Source organism: Scylla paramamosain, chromosome 2 (assembly GCF_035594125.1).
Source record: "Scylla paramamosain isolate STU-SP2022 chromosome 2, ASM3559412v1, whole genome shotgun sequence".
NCBI classification, from domain to species: Eukaryota; Metazoa; Arthropoda; class Malacostraca; order Decapoda; family Portunidae; genus Scylla; species Scylla paramamosain.
In genome coordinates this window covers 3,927,501-3,947,225 of record NC_087152.1, presented here as the reverse complement: position 1 = coordinate 3,947,225, position 19,725 = coordinate 3,927,501, and the positions used below count along the sequence as shown (strand labels likewise).

The 19,725-nt window shown below is 40.3% G+C and overlaps 1 protein-coding gene across 5 annotated transcripts in view; it reads left to right on the top strand.

Annotated features, from left to right (window-relative positions):
- The window catches only part of LOC135108569 (unconventional myosin-Va-like), a 69,496-nt gene that overhangs the window by 7,239 nt on the left and 42,532 nt on the right, over window positions 1-19,725 (top strand). For all 5 annotated transcript variants that reach the window (XM_064019730.1, XM_064019709.1, XM_064019733.1 and 2 more), the window contains exons 2-7: window positions 12,908-13,012; window positions 14,745-14,913; window positions 15,274-15,418; window positions 15,692-15,848; window positions 16,467-16,610; window positions 16,761-16,842. In XM_064019730.1, the coding sequence (XP_063875800.1) occupies window positions 12,908-13,012; window positions 14,745-14,913; window positions 15,274-15,418; window positions 15,692-15,848; window positions 16,467-16,610; window positions 16,761-16,842 (802 nt within the window). The remainder of the gene's footprint in view (window positions 1-12,907; window positions 13,013-14,744; window positions 14,914-15,273; window positions 15,419-15,691; window positions 15,849-16,466; window positions 16,611-16,760; window positions 16,843-19,725) is intronic.

Below are 19,725 nucleotides of genomic sequence, written 5' to 3'. Positions count from 1 at the left end.
ACCCTCCTGCTTGATGACACAATGAGGTGCACCAGGATGCCAGCGTGTGGCGTTTCTCCAGACTCTCACGGTTGTCATTGTCATTTAATTGGTATGTTGTCAGCGGTGAGAAAGTCCCGCTGTGTGTGTGTGTGTGTGTGTGTGTGTGTGTGTGTGTGTGTGTGTGTGTGTGTGTGTGTGTGTTTCCGTTTCCTTTTTCACAACCCTCCCCCTACATGGTTTCACTACAGCGCCCGCTCACACCATTCGTTCCCACCTGTTGGTGAAGGGTCAGGGGTGGCACCCATCAGGTCTTGCCCACATAAATTCATGTGGCCGTCCCAGGTGTCCCGTACAGGAACTGCCAGCTTATCATGATGGGAGGTAATTGGCGTGTAGAATTATATTTATGAAGGAAAGACACGAATCTGGGTATCCATGTGCTGCTGGTATCATTGCTTTGTATCTTCCAGTAATATGAGACGGAAAAATCGGCAAATGGGCGATCAAACTTGTAGCGTGTCTTTGTATCACATTTTGACACGCAGCGGTGCAACGCTTGCCTGTCCACGCTGATGTCCATGATGATAGCGTACCTATATACACACCAGGTGGATACCCGCCTCAACCCGCAGCGGATTCTTTGCAAATATATCCTTGGATCCTCTAATATCAAAACAAACTACTAACAAGACACTTTACGGATTTTGATTTTCACTTGTCTCAGTTTTTATACTCTTAAGGATTTCACATTCCTTTATTTATTTATTTTTTTATTTATCTTTATTATTATTATTATTATTATTATTATTATTATTATTATTATTATTATTATTATTATTATTATTATATCATTATTATTATAATTATTATTTATTTATTTATTTTTTTTTCGGTTTCGTGGTATGGCTACGGATCGTGCGCCAGCCAGCCCTGCCCTATTCAGCCAAGAGAGGTTGATACTTCATACGACTATGCTGGAGGACGACCCCACAGCCTCCAGTCATGGTTTCGTAACAGAGCTATGAATGAAACTTCCTCGCTCTAAAGAAAGAAAGAAAAAAAAAAAGGTTTAGACACGTATTTTTTTTTTTTTTTTCCCATTCATTTCTTGAACCGTACCCGGAGCATCGCTGACGGGAGAAGTGCCGTCCGCTGGGCTATCGGTTGATCGACTGCCTCGACTTGGGTTTCTGTTAGTACAATCGAGTCCCTGCTTCGCTCTCACTTTTCCTGAGGTCACGTATCTTATTTATTTATTCATTTTATTTACCTGTTTATTTGTTACCTGTTTTTTTTTCTCTCCTTTTTTGTGTGTGTAGTGGGAGGGGAGGCTGGAATAGCGAGAATGAACTATTATCTTTTACAACTATTAGTTCTGACATCTTATATTGAGGCCATATGACCGGGACAGCGTGGACCTTCACAGGAGGGTACGAATGACAGCCCTCTCCTGTCGGAAAGGCAAGGTCACAACTCCTTGGTTTACATCCCGTTCTAATCACCGCTATGTGAATAGAGGGTTATGGCGTGAAAGAAGACAAAGCCCACAATTAATTGGCGGAAGCGATGTGACGTGTATCGTGGAGTGAGGTCCTCGCGCACTGGAACACTTCAGCCAAAGGAAGGGCTGCGGCGGCGCTAAGCTCGTCCCGCACTTTGCTTGACATCGCGCTGAGAATATTCTGTCAGGAAGGGAGTGACTTCACATTAACTTGTACATGTAGAGAGGTGCGGTTTACTTGACAGTTAAGAGTGGACAGTTCCTCAACCAAGAAGACTTCGCAAATAAGATAATGTAAAGATAACTAAAGATAATGCTCTTTATTTACTCTAATTATATATCTGCGTATACATAAAGGAAAGTGGAGTAATTACAGCATGATTACATAAGCAAATTAAGACACTATTGTAAATATCAAGAACGCGCGCATGTTGTAGACACCACTGTCAGCAAGCGGGAAAAATCATAACCAATTTTTCTCGTTTGCGTTAATATACCAGGAACTACTCAATCAGCTGCATTGTTAGATAAGGGCTTAGTCTCTCTCTCTCTCTCTCTCTCTCTCTCTCTCTCTCTCTCTCTCTCTCTCTCTCTCTCTCTCTCTCTCTCTCTCTCTCTCGTCGAGTTTTCACGTGAACTCACATTGCCCGTCTGTTTCCTTCATTACACATAAGATACGGTAGTTAATCCCAGCACTTCTCACACACAACTTCATTAGAGTTAACTGGCCTGCTGCAGTTTCCCTTTTTCTCTCTTACCCCCACCCCCGCTCCCTTTGTATCTCCCTCCCTCCTAACTTCGAAACCCATCCCTCCTGCTTCCCATTTACCTGAAACAACCACGCTACTCCACCCGACGTCTGACCTCTGGCGACCCTTGACCTAGAACGTGTGCAAGATGGAGTGGAGCTGGCGGGCTGCGGAGGAGGCGTGCGTGGGAAAACCTGGCCGTGATCTGAACATGAATGCAATTTTTTTTTTTTTTTTTACGTATTATCGTTGTGTCTATTATTTTCAGTGTTGTTGTTGTTGTTGTTGTTGTTGTTGTTGTTGTTGTTGTTGTTGTTTATCATCTTTCTAGTCTTTTCCTTCTTTTCTTATCTTTCTCTTTTTTCTTTCCTTCTTTCTTTCTTCTTCTTCTTCTTCTTCTTCTTCTTCTTCTTCTTCTTCTTCTTCTTCTTCTTCTTATTATTATTATTATTATTATTATTATTATTGTTATTATTATTATTATTATTATTATTATTATTATTATTATTATTAATGTTGTTAGTTTACTATTATTATTATTACATTTGTTTTTCATTATTTTATTTTTCATCCTAAACCTTATCAGTGATTATTAATCTAATCTAAGAAATGCCATGTATCTACTTCATATAGTGATTATTATTATTATTATTACTATTATTGTTGTTGTTGTTATTGTTGTTGTTGTTGTTGTTGTTGTTGTTGTTGTTGTTGTTGTTGTTGTTGTTTTATCTCAAAGCTTATCACTGATTATAAATATGACAGTATGTGAAATGCGCGCGTACTTCACCAGGCCGGTAATGTGTAATGAAAATCAGCGGCGGAAGATGAGCCCTTTTAAATCAATACTGTGTGTATGGTGAGAGGAAACGCGTTGTACTGAAGAGAAGCTCAGACCGGGATAGGTAAGCAAGGAGCGTGAGTCTGGGATGGGGAAATGCTCCTGCTGGGATGAGGATGAGTCACCAGGTGGAATGTTGTAACTCCCTGATAAGTGCCGGGACGGGAGGTGATTGCTGATTAGTGGGACGCGCCGGCACCGCCCTGCACCACCACCACCACCACCACCACCACCCCACTAACACTCACTGCCCTATAGAGTCATGTCCACCAGCATTAGGAAGTATGAACCGTGATTATATGTTGCCGTAGACGATTGCTGGTTGCGAAATAGTGAGTTCCCTGGATGAGCGAGGCTGGGACACACACACACACACACACACACACACACACACACACAGCCGCGCTCCCCGAAGGCATGGAAACGTGACCGTGAATTTTGCGACCCCATAAAACTTGTGTCGCTCCGGGTGTTTTTGGTGCAGATGAGCTGTGGTGGCGGCGGCGTGGCGGGAAGCCCTGCTCGGGGTGCTCAGTAGGTGACACGTGGCAGTTTTCCCGTACTAATCAGCCGGTGAGGGAAGCAGGGAGGGGTGAGGATGAGTTCGTGGGATCTGGTTAAGGCGGTCAGATGTTTTCTCAGCCTCTTCACACGAAAGGGAAGCACGAGAGAGAGAGAGAGAGAGAGAGAGAGAGAGAGAGAGAGAGAGAGAGAGAGAGAGAGAGAGAGAGAGAGAGAGAGAGGAATGTATCTGTATAACTTAGTGTCGCATGAACATAACTCGGGAGGTTAGATAAACTGAAGAAAAAAATGAGAAAAGAATAATTGACTGAATTGCATAACTATAAAATCGCATGCACGCCCTCTCCCTCCCACTCCCTCCCTCCCACACGCTCCCATACGATACATTCCCCGCCACCACAACTTAACGATCATATCCCAAAGTGTATTGACGCCTCATCTCCTCCTCACAGCTTTCAACAGGCTCAAGTTGATGTTGATGACAGTTTCAAGGGTGCTTTCCTGATTTTAGTGACAGGTCAACAAGGATTCTGGGAAAATGGGGAAGGGAAGCAAAGAAGCTGAGAAAGAGAAAATATCAATGAGAATCCAGCTAGTCATTTCTGTGGTCCATGCAAGCAGTCCTGAAGAGAGAAGAGTGTTTAAGCACAGTTCATAGTTCATAGTTTTATTGACCACAACATCATGTACATACAGTGATAATTATTTAACACTTTATGGGTCCAGCTTAATTGAGTACCATGCAATTCTTATTCATTACAGAGGAAAAAAATATAACAGGTCACCAATGACAACTAATATAACTAGACTATATACCAAAATACACCAGATTATAACTAATTATGAGTATACAGGTCCATACATACCTTAGAGCCACTTGGATGATAACTATACACTACACGCATCTTTCCACCGCCTCCATCCTCTGCCAATTACAGTACGGCTCTTATTACTGTACTTTACCTAGGTACTTTCAATGTGAAGTGATATAACCGCGGGCATTTAAGAGGCTGGAAGGTCCGGACGGTTCGATTATTTCTTTTGCTACCAGTGTTATCTCTGAGAATTATGTTACAGGTCTACGTCACATTTGATTCAGTTTAGGGAGAACCCATAACAGTGAAAGGGTTAACCACAGCAAAAATAAATAAAAATAAATAAATAAATAAATATGTAGTTTTAGAAGTTTATATATCCATGTCTAGTCTTCAGAAACGCTTTGCTCTCTCACCACTACTATTTTCAGAGGCCACAGAGATGATTACCCGGATTCTCAAGTGTGTTTCTCCTGTTAATAATATAGAAATCTCGTTAATCTGCCTCTAGAACCGTAAAAATCACCCTTAAAAACCACCCCGTGTCACTTCTACTAGAGCCTTTCAAGAATAGTGAGGTTGCGGCGCAGAAGTGTTTCAGAATATGGTTCCCAGGCACGTGCGCCACACTTCGACGGCTGCATTAGTAGGTCAAATGCAGTGTTTATTTAATGGTACTAGTGCTTCAATAAATTCAAAGGCATTACGTAAAAGAAATAGCCATACAAGGTAAACTCGTGTGGGGTTGTTTGTGTTACGTTAGCTACATCGATTTTTTCTTTCTTAATTTAACCTAACAATGTGGCAATTTTTCGTATGCGTGTCGCCCTTCTATTGTTTTCATCCCTGCGCTGCTCTGTAACCGCTTCACTTGGCAAGCTGGCTCCTTACGTATTGGCTAGACGTATTTTTTTTTTCATTATTTTCATTATTATTACTATTTTTAAGGGCGTTTTCAGTTATAATGATAGATAAACGAGATTCTACGTTATTCACAGGAAAAATACTGCTGAGAATCTGGAAATAACTGTTGTGAAAGAGCCAGGAGTTTCTGAATGCGTGCCGAAGCTTTGTAATAATGAAGTCCAGTGTTTCAGGTCCACGAGTCGCCTGGACGAGTGTCTGAGATGCCCTAGGTATACGTGGCTGTCATGTTTCACGTTCCATATTGTGCTGTGTTTTCTTTTTTTTTTCTTTTCTCTTTATTTCTTTCCAGTCTCTTACCTTTCCTTCCTTTTCTGTCGTCCCTTCTTTCTCCGCTTTCCTTTTCTTTCCCATCTCTTTCCCTCCTTCCTGTTCCTTCCCTGTCTTTTATTTCCCCTTCTCTTTCCTTTCCCTTCCAGTTCCTTCCCTTTCTTCTAGCCCCTTCCCTTTCCTTCCTTGTCTTCTTTTTCTTCCTCTCTTCCCTTCCCTTTCAATTCCTTCCCTCTTAGCCTTCCTTGTCTTCTGTTTCCTCCTCCTTCCCTTCCCTTCCTTTTCATTCCACTACAAGATTTCTGCATTATTAACGGGACAAACAGTCTTGAGAATCTGGCTAATCACTTCTGCATGTGGTCTTTGAAAGCAGTCATGGAGAGAGAGAGAGAGAGAGAGGGAGAGGGAAGCGTTTCTGAATATGCTCAAGTCACATACGCAGCCCCATCCCTCTTGGTTATCGATCTTCTTTTATCGCTCTTCACGTCTGTCTTAAAGTATTGGATAGGGAGGGTGATGATCTGATACTTTTTCCCCTTACTTGCACTGCTATGGGCTCCAGCACGGAAGGAAGGGGGCTTAAGGCGTTCCCTCCTCTCCCCATTCCCTCCCTCCCTCGCCAAATCCCTCTTTCCCTTCCTTTATAATTATTAACTCGCTGCTTCCCTCCTCGCTTCTTGAGACAGGCCGGGCGGTGGTGGTGGTGCAGGGTGCGTGTTGCGAGAGGCCAGTGGTGGTGGTGGTGGTGGTGGAGGGTGCTTGTTGCCAGCGCCTCCTCAGGATAGGCACTCCGGCACTCCACTAAGGCTCGTTATTGCAGGGTTATATAAGTGCGTAGATTCTTCTGAGAGACGGTGTGCAGATAAGACAGGAAAGTGGGATGTGGTGGCGAGAGGAAACACTGAGGTATGAAGTAGAAATACGAGTACTTTATCGCCCTAACGTTTTAGCTCTTGAGAGGGAAGGGAAGCAAATAACAGATGAAATGTTAGCGTTTGAGTAAGTACTTGTGCCTCATCCTGTTGTTTTCTCTCACCACGATTTATGTTTCTCCGATTCTCCGACTATTCCACGTGTATTTTTCTCGGAAGTAAGGTCAAGCACACCTTCGTCACGTCACCTCACCATTAAAATGAGCTCAACAAGTATAACACGTTTTGTTTGGCCAGAATTGGAGCGGGCGTTGCAACACTGCAGAGGATTCAGTCAGTCTGGGCGAAGCTCTCTGTTGTGCATATACTCGTAGGTCCTCGCTGGATGGTGTGTGGAGGTGGGCTTCCTGCTAAGGAGTCTGCGGAGGCGACAACAAGGTGCTGCTCTGAATAACGCAACCCCGCTTATTGTTGTTGTTAAGTCAACCACGTTAGTAAAAGTTTAGATCATGGTGCAAAAGGAGGCTGGAATTTCCTGCCTCTGCCGTGTTTATAGATTTGCGTAACACTTTAAGGCTTTATTTACTTATTTGTGTTTATAAAGGAGAGGAGTCACTAAACAAGTTACCTGAATCACGAAGAAATATGCATTAACATTTCTTCGTGTTTGTAGTGACTTGCCACAACAACAATACTCAACACGGCTTTAGAAAACACACACACACACACACACACACACACACACACACACACAAACGAAAAGCTAGATTTGTACTGGTAAAAGCAAATCTTGTCAGTAGAAAAAAAAAAACGTGTTTGAATCGAAATCAGGAATGTGGGATCTGGACGAGAGCTAGACTGACCCAACTCGCGTATCCTTTGCTTTGAGGAGGGGGAATGAGAGGGACGAGTGCCGTGATGAAGAGTGCGACCAACCAGCCAGCCAGCCAGACAGCCAGACAGACTAGACAGCCAGACAGACCGCCAAAATCCATATTCTGAAACGTTTCGCTCGCTCTTTCTCACCACGACTATTTTCAAAGACCACGGAGATGATTAACTAAATTCTTAAGCGCATTTCTCTTCTTAATACCATACAAAACTCGCCAGCCTGTCACTAGAACCGTAAAAACACCGTTAAAAACCCGTGCAACTTCAACTAGAGGCTTCTGAATGTAGTAGTGGGCCGGGGGTGTGGCACGGAACCGTTTCAGAATATGGTACCAAAGCTTATCCGTGGGCAGGGAGTGGGAGTGAGGAATAACTGTCTATCGAGTTTGGCCTTGTCCTGGGTCCATGTATGGGTAGAGTGGCCAGTGAAAGGGAAGTGCCTGGTGGTTGGAGGGACTGCATTAGGTGGTGACTGAGTGGTGTGTAGTATTCGTAGTAGGACGTTAGTGGCGGGGGGTGTAGGTAGATAGGCAGGTGTTGGCAGTGGTGGAATGGCAGGAGGAGTGGCAGTGGTGGCTTAGTGCTTGGTGTGGTGAAGGTAAACCAGAGATAAATTTGAGTGTTGGCATCCAGTTTTTCACTATCCTGCTCACCTCACCACGATCACGGCGTGCGGCAGCGTGGGGGATTGTGCTGGTGGTGGTGGTGGTGGTGGTGATGAAGATGATGATGGTGATGGTGGTGGTGATGATGATACTACTACTACTACTACTACTACTACTACTACTACTACTACTACTACTACTACTACTACTACTACTACTACTAAATAATAATAATAATAATAATAATACCAACAACAACAACAACAACAACAACAACAACAACAACAGAGGAAAGCTTTAGAATGGCACGCTAGCCCATAAATAAGACCGTATTAAGACAGCCGCGTTGAGGTCTTCGAGTTTGATCACTGTGCAGAATTGCCGCCCACTTTGCCCATGTTTTGATAATATTTGCGTTATCAGGTCCTTCTAGCCTGAATTGAATTAATGTTATGTTTACCTACCCATCCATCTATTTTTTTTTTTTTATCTATCCATCTATCTTATGTTTCGTCTGTGTCTGTCTACCTATCTGTTCATTCTCTCTCTCTCTCTCTCTCTCTCTCTCTCTCTCTCTCTCTCTCTCTCTCTCTCTCTCTCTCTCTCTCTCTCTCTCTCTCTCTCCGGGCCAGTTATAACCGGAAGCTATGGAGGCGTGTGCGATTATCCCCTTGTTTCTCGTCTTGTCTTCCTCACTACTCTCTTCTTTGCAGAACTTTCCTGAATTCTCTCTCTCTCTCTCTCTCTCTCTCTCTCTCTCTCTCTCTCTCTCTCTCTCTCTCATGGTATTGATGGTCACGTGGTGGATTCGTGATCAAGTAGGCTACATGTCCGGATAGAGAGGGCATAGCTCACTCACTGTACGTACTCTGACCTACGGGTGAGGCTGCGACCTTTAACGCTCCACATATCCATTCACCGTGCTCTACGCAGACGGTCACTGTTAGCTCATCACTGCAAGCCTTAGCAACCTGGGCAGGACAGGAGATAGCTGCCACGTGACAAGCAATGGGCAAAATGTAAGTTAGTAAAAATGTGTGTGTTTGTGTGTGTGTGTGTGTGAGCCGTTTAAGCTATTTTACTTTTTATGGTAAACGGATTATTCAACAAGTATTTAATCTCCCCTGATCAAAGTTAGTTAAAAAATAAATAAATAAATAAAAACAGCAAACATTCCACATATTACCACTGGAATGTTAATCTTTTCTTGGTGGTTTTATCTTACATTCGTGTTTTCTCACACGATCGCTGTGGGCCCTGCTTAACTTACTGTCATACTCCCAACAACAGAACAGAATGGGTGGACACTGCTAGCATGACATCCCTGGACTTCGCTGTTACTATGTACTCGTCAGTATGTCAAACATGGGAAGTCTAATAGCAACATAATTCAGTTAGATGTCATTTTTTGCTGTTTAGTTTATAAAGGACTGGCGACAAACTGGTGCGCCGGATGAACGTGGAAAATTGTGTGATTATTTAAAGGAAAGAGAGAGCTGTGATAAACTAGTACTTCCTGGTAAACATAGAAAAGTGTGTTTATTTATAGGAAAGAAGGACTGACAACAAACTGGTGTTGCCGGATGAATGTGGAAAATGGTGTGATTATTTAAAGGAAAGAGAGATTTGTGATAACTAGTAATTCCTGTTAACATAGAAAAATGTGTTTATTTATAGGAAAGAAGGACTGACGACAAACTGGTGCTGCCGGATGAATGTGGAAAATGATGCGTTTATTTAAAGGAAAGAGAGACCTGCAATAAACGGTTGCTTCTTGGCAAACGTAGAAAAAATGTGTTTACTTAAAGGAAATAGGAATTAGCGAAAGGAGTGTTTCCTGGTAAACGTGGAAAAGGGTGTTGTTGGGCAGCGTGAGGCAGAACACGAGCACGATCCAATACGTGTGATCGTGTTGTTGCTCTGAGTACGACCATGCTGCAACAGTGATTCATCTCCCAGGGGGCGGGTGGGCCATGGAGCTGTGATGGGCCGGGAGACTTAGTTTTTTTGGGGGGCCGAGATACATTTAATGGTAGTGATGTATACAGGCAAAAAAAAAAAAAAAAAAAAAGTAGGTTTGTTATTATTTCTGAAGCTAAGGATGATATGGCTACAACTTCGTGCACTTGATACAATAACGATGAATGTTTTTCTTTGGACAGCTTTCTCAAACGTTTCGCTGTCTTATCTCGAGTCTGGTACGCTGTAGTGGGAATTATGTCAGATTTTCAGTGGTGCTTTCATCATTCTGGCGTTAGTTTAACTAGGATTATGTGCCATTAATATGAAAAGACACATTTGTTGAGAGCCCGACCAATAATTTCTGTGGCCTTTCAGAATAGTCTTTATGAGAGCTGAAAGCGAAAAAAAATCATATTGCTGAGGCTGATAGTGTAGCTTGAATAACAAATCATAAATCACACAACAGAATAAAACTTGGCGCATCAAATACTGTATTCATCCTAGGTATTATCCGTCATGACAGTTTCTGCACAGAATTTGACAGCATGGTAGCGAACCATCCTGTAGAACTTAAGTGATCGACTGTGTCAGGCAGAGGTGAATTTTCCCCCCCTCCCCTCCAGTGCAAGCCAAGGGTAGGAAGGTCGAGTATGGTGATGCAGATGGCAAGAGGAAAGTTGTGTTGTAAGTTGTTGGTAAATATAGTAGAGACTCGTGGGTGGGTGGGTAATGGTGACTGGCAGAGCATAGTGACTGGAGGCTAGTTGGGTAATGGTGACTAGTAGACGAGAGTGTTCATTGCTGCAGTGAATGCTTGCCACTTGGTTTCGTGTTCCTCCGCCAAGTGGCAGAGGTGGTGCCGTTTCACAGAATCGCAGAGAACAATGCATCCCTTTATCAGGTGTGCCGGGGACCTTGCAGCGCAGCACTCCTGCTCCCCCATCGTCAGTAGCGTGACAGGTGACAAACAGGGATTGGGGAATATCAGTAAGGCGGCAAGTCACGGTGGGGGAATGTAGGCGGCAGGAGGCTGCGGGACGTGATCACTTCACTAATCTCATGATTATACCCCCACCCTTCCTCGCCTCACGTCATGAGCAATCCTCTGCCGTATTCCTCAACCGTTCCCACCAGCTGGTGATACCAAGGCCTGCACTGCACACATCCGTACCCAGCCTTAAATCTTGAATGTGTGCTTGCGGCTTTATCTCTACACCCTTCCCTGTACTTGTTGCCGCGCGTGTGTGGAGGGAAGGAGGGAAGCGCCATATATTTTTAACAATTCTTTTCATGTAAAAGTTAATCAGATTTTGCTCTCAGAAGCGTGTCAGAGCGTGCAGGTCGGTGCTTGGATAACATGTAAGATGACGTGTAGAGAGAGGTATGCGATGACACTTTTAGCGATGATGATTACCAAAAACACAGACGCCGCCGCTTGTTTTTCTTGAGGAAAATAGTTACTTGAAAATTGCTGTTTGTGGTAATTATATTTTAGGTTAGTGCTACTATCTTGTCATTCAGAAGAGGATCTAATATGTTTTATTGGTTCCTTTAGACCTCTCCATGAGTATGTTTGAATTAAACCCTTTGGATTGAACACACAGGGTGTGGCTTGGTTGTGAGTCCAGTCAGGCAGCATGACTGGGAGGCTGTTCTTTTGATACTCCTTTAGTGCATGTGCGTCTCAGCTTATTCCCGTTCCTCATCATTTTATTAAGAATTGTTCGCTCGTGTCACCTAGTTGTGATTGGGCAAGCAGTAATGTGTGTTTTGCGTCGTAGCCACAGAAATAACGAGCTCGGCCTCCAAGCGGCTCGGTGAGAGACGTAACCAGAGGTAATCACGCCACTGTATCAGTGTGTGCTGACTGTACGTACTTGCTAATCTTTAGGGATTATCATATATTATTGTTGCTAGTTAGTGCTTTACGGAGTTGTATTAGCGCCAAGGAAGTAACCTCACCACGTCTGCCACCCGCTGTGATCACAGTTAAAAATAATCTAAAAATAAATGAAATACATCTTTATAATTTTAACAAATCTGTACTTAAATAAGTGAACATTAGAAGACGTGCTGTTCTCGGAACTTCTTGCACAGTAATCTCTATCAGAATACTTAATTAACAAAGAAGACGTGTAACGTAACCTGGGCTGCTCAGATAAAATGGCCTGTATGTGAGTAGGTAAATTACGTCATTGGTGTTAGCTTGTGCACTGTGCACGGCGAGAGGTTGGCTGATACTTCACTTGTGGGAGACATTCGGTTATCGGAAGCGCCGCATGTTCCCAATTTTCGCTTGGCATTAATATTGAGTCTCTCTCTCTCTCTCTCTCTCTCTCTCTCTCTCTCTCTCTCTCTCTCTCTCTCTCTCTCTCTCTCTCTCTCTCTCTCTCTCTCTCTCATCTATTAACACGCAGGTGTTAGTCTTTCGCCTTTTTTTAATTAAATTAATTAATTATTTATTTAATATTAAGAAACTAAAAAAAAGGGGCTGGGGAGGGGGAGGCGGGAATGGTTACTAATCTGGAGATGGGAGGGAGCCTTCACCACAACGTAACTACCATGATGTCTTACTCCGAAGAAGAATACTGGACAAACAGCAGCACACCTGTTGGCCCAGGCATGTGCGTCTGTGATACACAATATCTTACCTAAAATAAGAAATGTAATTAAGGTGTTGAATATTTTATTTCGCATGAGAGTATTTTGCGAGTATTTCCTTTTTCTTTTTTAATGATTACATTTCCTATTTATTTATGCACCCCTCGTCATTGAGTGGGTGTCCGTAATATTGAACGCGCGCCTACTACCCACCCCCATCTTAGCCATACTAGTGCAGAAAACCACACAGACATACAAGCCTTGAATATTGCTTGTATTTATTGCAAAGTACCTAATTAAAATTATCAGTGATTAGTGTTTCTCGCCTATGGTGTGTTGGCGGTGCACTGAAGTGATGCTTTTGTGTTGCAGGGCGCCCATGTGTGGATCCCTGATCAGGAGCAGGTGTGGCGCTGCGCCGAACTCACTCAGGACTACAAGAACCACCTGGTCACTGTCATCTTTGAGGATGGACAGGTATGGATTGTGACAACTTATTCCCTACATAAGCATTGTATTGTCATGGTCAGAAGTTTAGTAGCTCTACTCACTTTTAATGTTTTTTTTTTTTTTTTGTTTTCTTCAGCCTTACAGTCTTATATGTACTGACACTCTTACAGAGTCTGATTGATTCCCAACAGATGAGAGAGTGTAAGATTAGAGAAAATGATAAACGCGATGTGAGTGCAGCTTGTTACGTTACTGTTGGCCATAACAACACCTCTCCTTGCAAGGCCAAATAACTGTACTGTAGTTGTGAGATTTGAGCAGAAATTCATTCCATTACTTTATCCTTGTCATGCTATTATTCTGGTGCGTGTTCCTTGCAATGTCTTAGAAAGGATGGCCATGTTTTGTGGTCCTCCCCTTACTGTTCATTTGTTTTTATCTTCAAACACTCCAGTCTCTTAGCTAATCTTTCTGCATTTTCAGTTTACATGACCTCACATATAACAGGAAGCCTTCCTCTTGAACTAAAAGTCTCTGTTTCACTCATATATTCTCATTATTATCTCACTGTCTTTGTTTACCATTCAGATCTAACTGTCTTATGGTGTTGTATACTGTACTTATTTCTTTTTTTCATCCATTTTTTTTTTATTTCTTCACACACTGGATGGATAATTCATTCCAAGTGCAATTTTCCTTCCTCAGGCATATTTTCTGTTGACACTGCAGGTATCTTTTGTCTAGTTTAGTTTAGTTTACTGTTCCTTGAACTACTCAAGGTTGTGGTGATGACAATGTGTCATCACCACAACCTTGACAACTCTTCTGTCCACACAAACTATGACTCTCTCTCTCTCTCTCTCTCTCTCTCTCTCTCTCTCTCTCTCTCTCTCTCTCTCTCTCTCTCTCTCTCTCTCTCTCTCTCTCTCTCTCTCTCTCTCTCTCTCTCTCTCTCTCTCTCTCTCTCTCTCTCTCTCTCTCTCTCTCTCTCTCTCTCTCTCTCTCTCTCAGAGCATATTATATCCTGCATTTTACAAAATGCAGTATGTAATACGCAGAAACAGCATCAAGCCCCCATTTTATTTTATTCATCATTTAAGTTATAATACATTCTTTCCAAGTGACTATACCATATTTGACCTGTACATATTTCACAACAACTGATTCTGTCTTACTTACTAAGTAAAGCTGACCTTTCATATATTTTTCTTACTTGCTCCTTTCCCTCTTTACTCCATAAGTTGAAATCTCTGAACTCTACTGCTTTGACTTTCTTACATTCATTCCATGTTCATGTCTTTCTTGCATGTGTTAATGCCAGTACTGTTATGTTCTCTGAAGGTGCCATTCACATTTCCATACTCACTATTGATGTTCTATCTTTATTTAGGATAATGGTAGAGCCAGTTGGTTAATAATATACTGTAGGTGACTCATTTGCCTTGAGGGCTTTTCTAAATATTCTAGATATGGGTAGAAAATGGTAGTTTTAAAAGCCATAATCTAATAAAAAAAGAAAGTTGCACAGTGAAAGGTGTAGAATGCTGCATCAAGTGGGAAAATATTTGAAATGAGTAAAAAGTTTATTATGTTCAACTTGCTTTCTTGCCCTCTATGAAGAATGATAATGCTGCCATGTTATTAGAAGGGTACTTGCATCTTGCTATAGATTAAATTTAGCTCCCAATACTTGATGTAATATATATTTCTTGGCAACAGACATTGTAATGACAGGCTGTAACTAATAATTCCTCCCCAGACACAAGAAATCAAGGTCAAGAGTGATGAGGAGCTGCCACCCTTACGCAACCCTGAGATTCTCATTGGTGAAAATGACCTGACCTCACTTTCATATCTTCATGAACCAGCTGTACTTTATAATTTACAAGTCAGATTTTGCAATCAAAATGCCATCTATACTTACTGTGGTGAGTGTTGTAAACATGAATGCAATGTAGCATATTGTTGAATCTTTTCTTCTATGCTGCACCTCATATGCACTGTCTTAGGGGGAAGGACATGTTACCATAAAAGATTAACAAGCAAAGAAAAGTAAATCATGGTTTTATGACTTTATGTTTGAAGTTTTACTATCAGTATGTGGTGTTTATAGTTTGGTGTGTCAAGTGTCAGACAACAGTACAGCATAACTTGGATTTTTTTTTTTTTTTATTATTAATATGCTTAAACATCTCATTCACCTGAACCTTTTTCCATTTGATTAGTAAAATACTATCTTTGACTTAATATGATCTTTCAAATTGTTATGATTGATATGCCTCTTCTAGGTATTGTCCTTGTGGCCATCAACCCTTATGAAGAACTGCCCATCTATGGCCCTGATACAATATCTGCCTATCGGGGACACTCCATGGGAGATCTTGATCCACACATCTTTGCTGTGGCTGAAGAGGCCTTCACACAGATGGAGAGGTATTGTTGTTGTTGTTGTTATTATTATTATTATTATTATTATTATTATTATTATTATTATTATTATTATTATTATTATTATTATTATTATTATTAATGTTCTTGTTGTCTCCTCTGTAAGTACAATAGCTCTGTAAGTACAATAGCCTTTGTAACATTGACTCATTATAAGTTGGATAATCATGATTTAATGTGAGGCTGTAATCATGTCTTCCTAAAATTGCTTTTAACTCAGAAAATTTCCTGCAACATTAATTGAATCTTTCTCACCAGGGATAACAAAGATCAGAGCATCATTGTGTCTGGAGAGTCTGGTGCTGGCAAGACTGTTTCAGCAAAGTATGCAATGAGATACTTTGCTAGTGTTGGCGGCTCTGATTCTGAAACACAAATTGAGAAAAAGATTCTGGCTTCTAACCCCATCATGGAGGTAAGAATAAATTGGTCCCTTATGATTTGTACTGTGAGGAAGAGAATGACTGGGTTAAATATGTTCAAAATTTTAAAGTCTGGGATAGAATATCAGTGAATGGACCAAGGAAGGTGGCTCTTGACAAGGGGTGACCCATTGAAGCATGGAACCTGCACTTCAAAATGGTGGTAATGATGATGATGAACTTGCACAAACTTGTTTCTGTATTTGATTTGCACTTGTTAATTTCAGCATCTGGTCTCTTCGCAATGGAACTGTGCTTTAGTCATAAAAAAAGAGAGAGAGCATTTCTGCTTCCCCTTTTATCCCATCATGTTTTGTGTATTTTGGTACCAGTACAGAAAGCTTATCTGTTAATAATTAAAGTTTCTAAGAAAATTAAATACTAAGTGCAACATTTATATACACATAAAAGATTTACTCTTTTTTTGAGCTTTTATATCTAATGGCATGTAATTGCAACAGTGCAACAGTAAAAATCAAGATCTTTTCTCTCTGGGATTCACACAAATAATCACATATATCTTATAAAAAGATATCCCTGAAGTTCAGTAATAGAAATATGAGAACATTTTTCTAAAGTCTAATAATTGATTATAACTTAATCTTTTCCAGGCCATAGGTAATGCAAAAACTACAAGAAATGACAACAGCTCTCGTTTTGGAAAGTACATTGAACTGGACTTTACACGCAGCTACAGCATTATGGGTGCAAACATGAGGACCTACCTATTAGAGAAATCACGTGTTGTCTTTCAGGTAATGAATAACTCTTATTAGTGATTTCCTTCCATAGTTGAAAATTATATCTATCAAAGTTAGTGATTTATAGTTCATATTGGATATATTCAGTAGAGAGATGATCATTTTATTTTTATATTATATATTCTCATTCTTTTGCATTCCCAGGCTCCTGAGGAAAGAAATTATCACATTTTCTACCAGTTGTGTTCTGCAGCTTCAGATAAGAAGTATAGTCATCTAAGATTAGGTAAGTCACACCAAAGTCTTAATATGATGCCTATAACACTAAAATTCATTAATTATGCTTCATTAGTATTTTTAACTTAATTTTACATGGGTATAATATTCATTGTTTACCATGTTGCTTATTGTGAGCCACAAGTCTTGAAGATGTAGCTCAGAAATTAGACACATTATTTGGAAGAGATTATGATAAGCATGAAATGTAAAGGAGGGTGTTTGTCCCCATTCTCTCGGAAGCTTTGTGCCTGTGCATTGTTTGACATTAGGAATTGTATAGGGATGAATAGAAATGTTGTTTGTCCGTTTATTTTGTGAATGTACATATTGTGAAGACTTAAGATGTGTTGTATTCTCTTTCAGTTTTGTAGGTTGTGGTTTGCATCAGTAAAAACAAAAGCTCAGTCTAGACATATATCAGTGCATTAATGGGCTGTTCAGGCAGTCTCTACTCTAAAATCTGCTCCATGGAACTATTGTCCATTAGACCTCATTTTAGCACACCCCAGTCTCACCAAGGGGGTTGAAGGCTCAGTTGATATAAAAGCCACAACCCCGCATCTGCCTCTTTCCCTTCGGTCTTGGCAGCTGGTAAAATTCTTGCCATTTCCTCAAATTTTTATACTTAAATGATTTTAAGTCATCTTATTAATTAAGCTTGCTTTAAGTCACTATTAATGGGAAAATATTAATAGTATCAAAGTATTAATCCTCAGAAAATTGTGGAAACAAGTAAACATGTATAAGTTATGTAAAATGGCATTCATACAACTGACAACATACTTCACGTCTCCAGTGGATGTTCCACTGAGCATCCATCTCATGTCTATTTGTTTATTTCTTTATTTGTTTTATGTTTTTTGTAAGTGCTAAAACTTTGATATTATCAATGTGTTTATATTGACATTTTTAAAAATCAGGTTAGGACAAGGCCATTTGATGATTTTAAGTATATATAATGATTTTAGGAAGTGGTAATCACCAATCAGCTGCCCAATCCAAATGGAGAAGAAGCCAGGAAGAGTGGATTCTATATCAGCATAACCTTTGGCAACTACTTTGCTTTAATGTGTGTCACTCTTAAATATCCTAACAGTTTTCCCACGGATTTTAGAGATTTTGTCAGCCTTGAACCCTACAGTGTTTACCTTATTGCATATACTTTTGTTATCTCTCTCCAACAAATTTTCTTCATGTGAAAAGGTTTCTGAAGGTGTTTTGCTTTACCATATCCATCACATTGCATTTATTTTTTTCATATGTGCTGGACATGCCAGAAATTCTATATACAGTAATTACTCCTGCAATCTGTTATATTCTGACAGAAGTTACCTTTGAGGTTCTTTCTGATTCATTTTAAAATTGTACATGATTGGCTGTTTTCCTTGAGGAGCTCTCTCTCATGTTGTGTCGCCATTGGAAGTGCCTTTTTTTGTCTTGGTGTTTAGTATTTTCACTTTTATTATATACCATCACTTTCTTCTGTTACCATGATCATCTCATCCATATTCTTTGTACTTTCACCTTGTGAATTATTTAAAGGGCATAGCCATTTTTCACCTGTATCAATATTGTACAATATTTGTACTATTATGTTTGCATTGTGGTTCATTATGGAGATGTTGATAGATTAATCTGAAAGCAGGATATATTAGTGATGAGATATTGTTGGGGATTGAAATCTTGACAGCATACTCACATTAAACATGAAATTAGGCCAAGATGAACACCAAGGTTCAAGAAATTTTTTATCAGTCTTTAGTGTCCTTTCTCTAGATGACTTTCCCTTCCATTTAGATTTGTTTTTATTATTTCAGTTTCTTTTAATGAGTACCCGCTTTCTTGGTTTTACGTTTCCTTGCGTGGAAGTTCATCTCTGTGAGACTAAGCTGTCTTGTTATCATGTGGCAGTCTGTCCCTTAAAGGATGCCACTGTTACCACTAGTGACATGTCTCCCAATGGGACATCATGAAAACATTTAAGAAATTGATTTGAAGAGCAGTAGACTCTTGGGAAATGTGAGTGTCATTTATTATTAGGCCAAGATCACCAATGCTCAAGTGATTTTTGATTGGCCTTGACTGTCATGTCACTACAATACTTTTAATGTTGAAGTTTCTTGGGTTTGTTTTAATGGATTTTGGACATCTTTGGATTTTCTCTATGTTCTTTTACAGTTCAAATTAAATTTTGTCTTGTTGCTCATACGATCATTCTTCTACATTTTTATGGGAGATTTTGGATGGCTTTTGAGACATCCCAATTTTCTTCCTAGGAGGCCATCCCACCTACTTCTGTTGCTGATTCTTGAAATAATGTAGCTAGGTTGTCACATGAAGCTTCAGTGTTTCAATTGATTTTATCCATTGGTCACAAATAATTGCCCTGAATTCCTAAATTTGTCAAATTTCTCTTTGATTATTAGGATATTTCAGTTTCTTACTTGTTTTAGATTGGAATGTGTTCATAGCTTTAAAACATTCCTCAGTGCAAACACCAAAAATGTGTTCTAAAAAAAAAAAAAAAATATTGTAGTTTTCAAATTTAGAACTAGAATGACTTAGGTGGTGGCTTCTTACTTTTCTTCTTTGTAATCCCAAGAATTTCCCAGAAAAGAATAAAATAAGTTAAATGAAGACAAGAATAGTTTGTTGTCTTATTGTGGTCACTTTTGTGGTCATCATTTTTTTTCTTTCTTTTTCTTCTTCTTCATGCTCATACTTACCACACAAATAACTTTATCCTCCTCCCCTAATTAGTGGAGTTGTTGAAGTTATATAATAGTTTAAGCATCCAGTTTTAAAAGATAGTTATTTCTTGTTTTAGTCATGTTTTATTGTTATATAACATACTGTTTGACTTTCACATGTATTGAGTTTGATTCAGGTT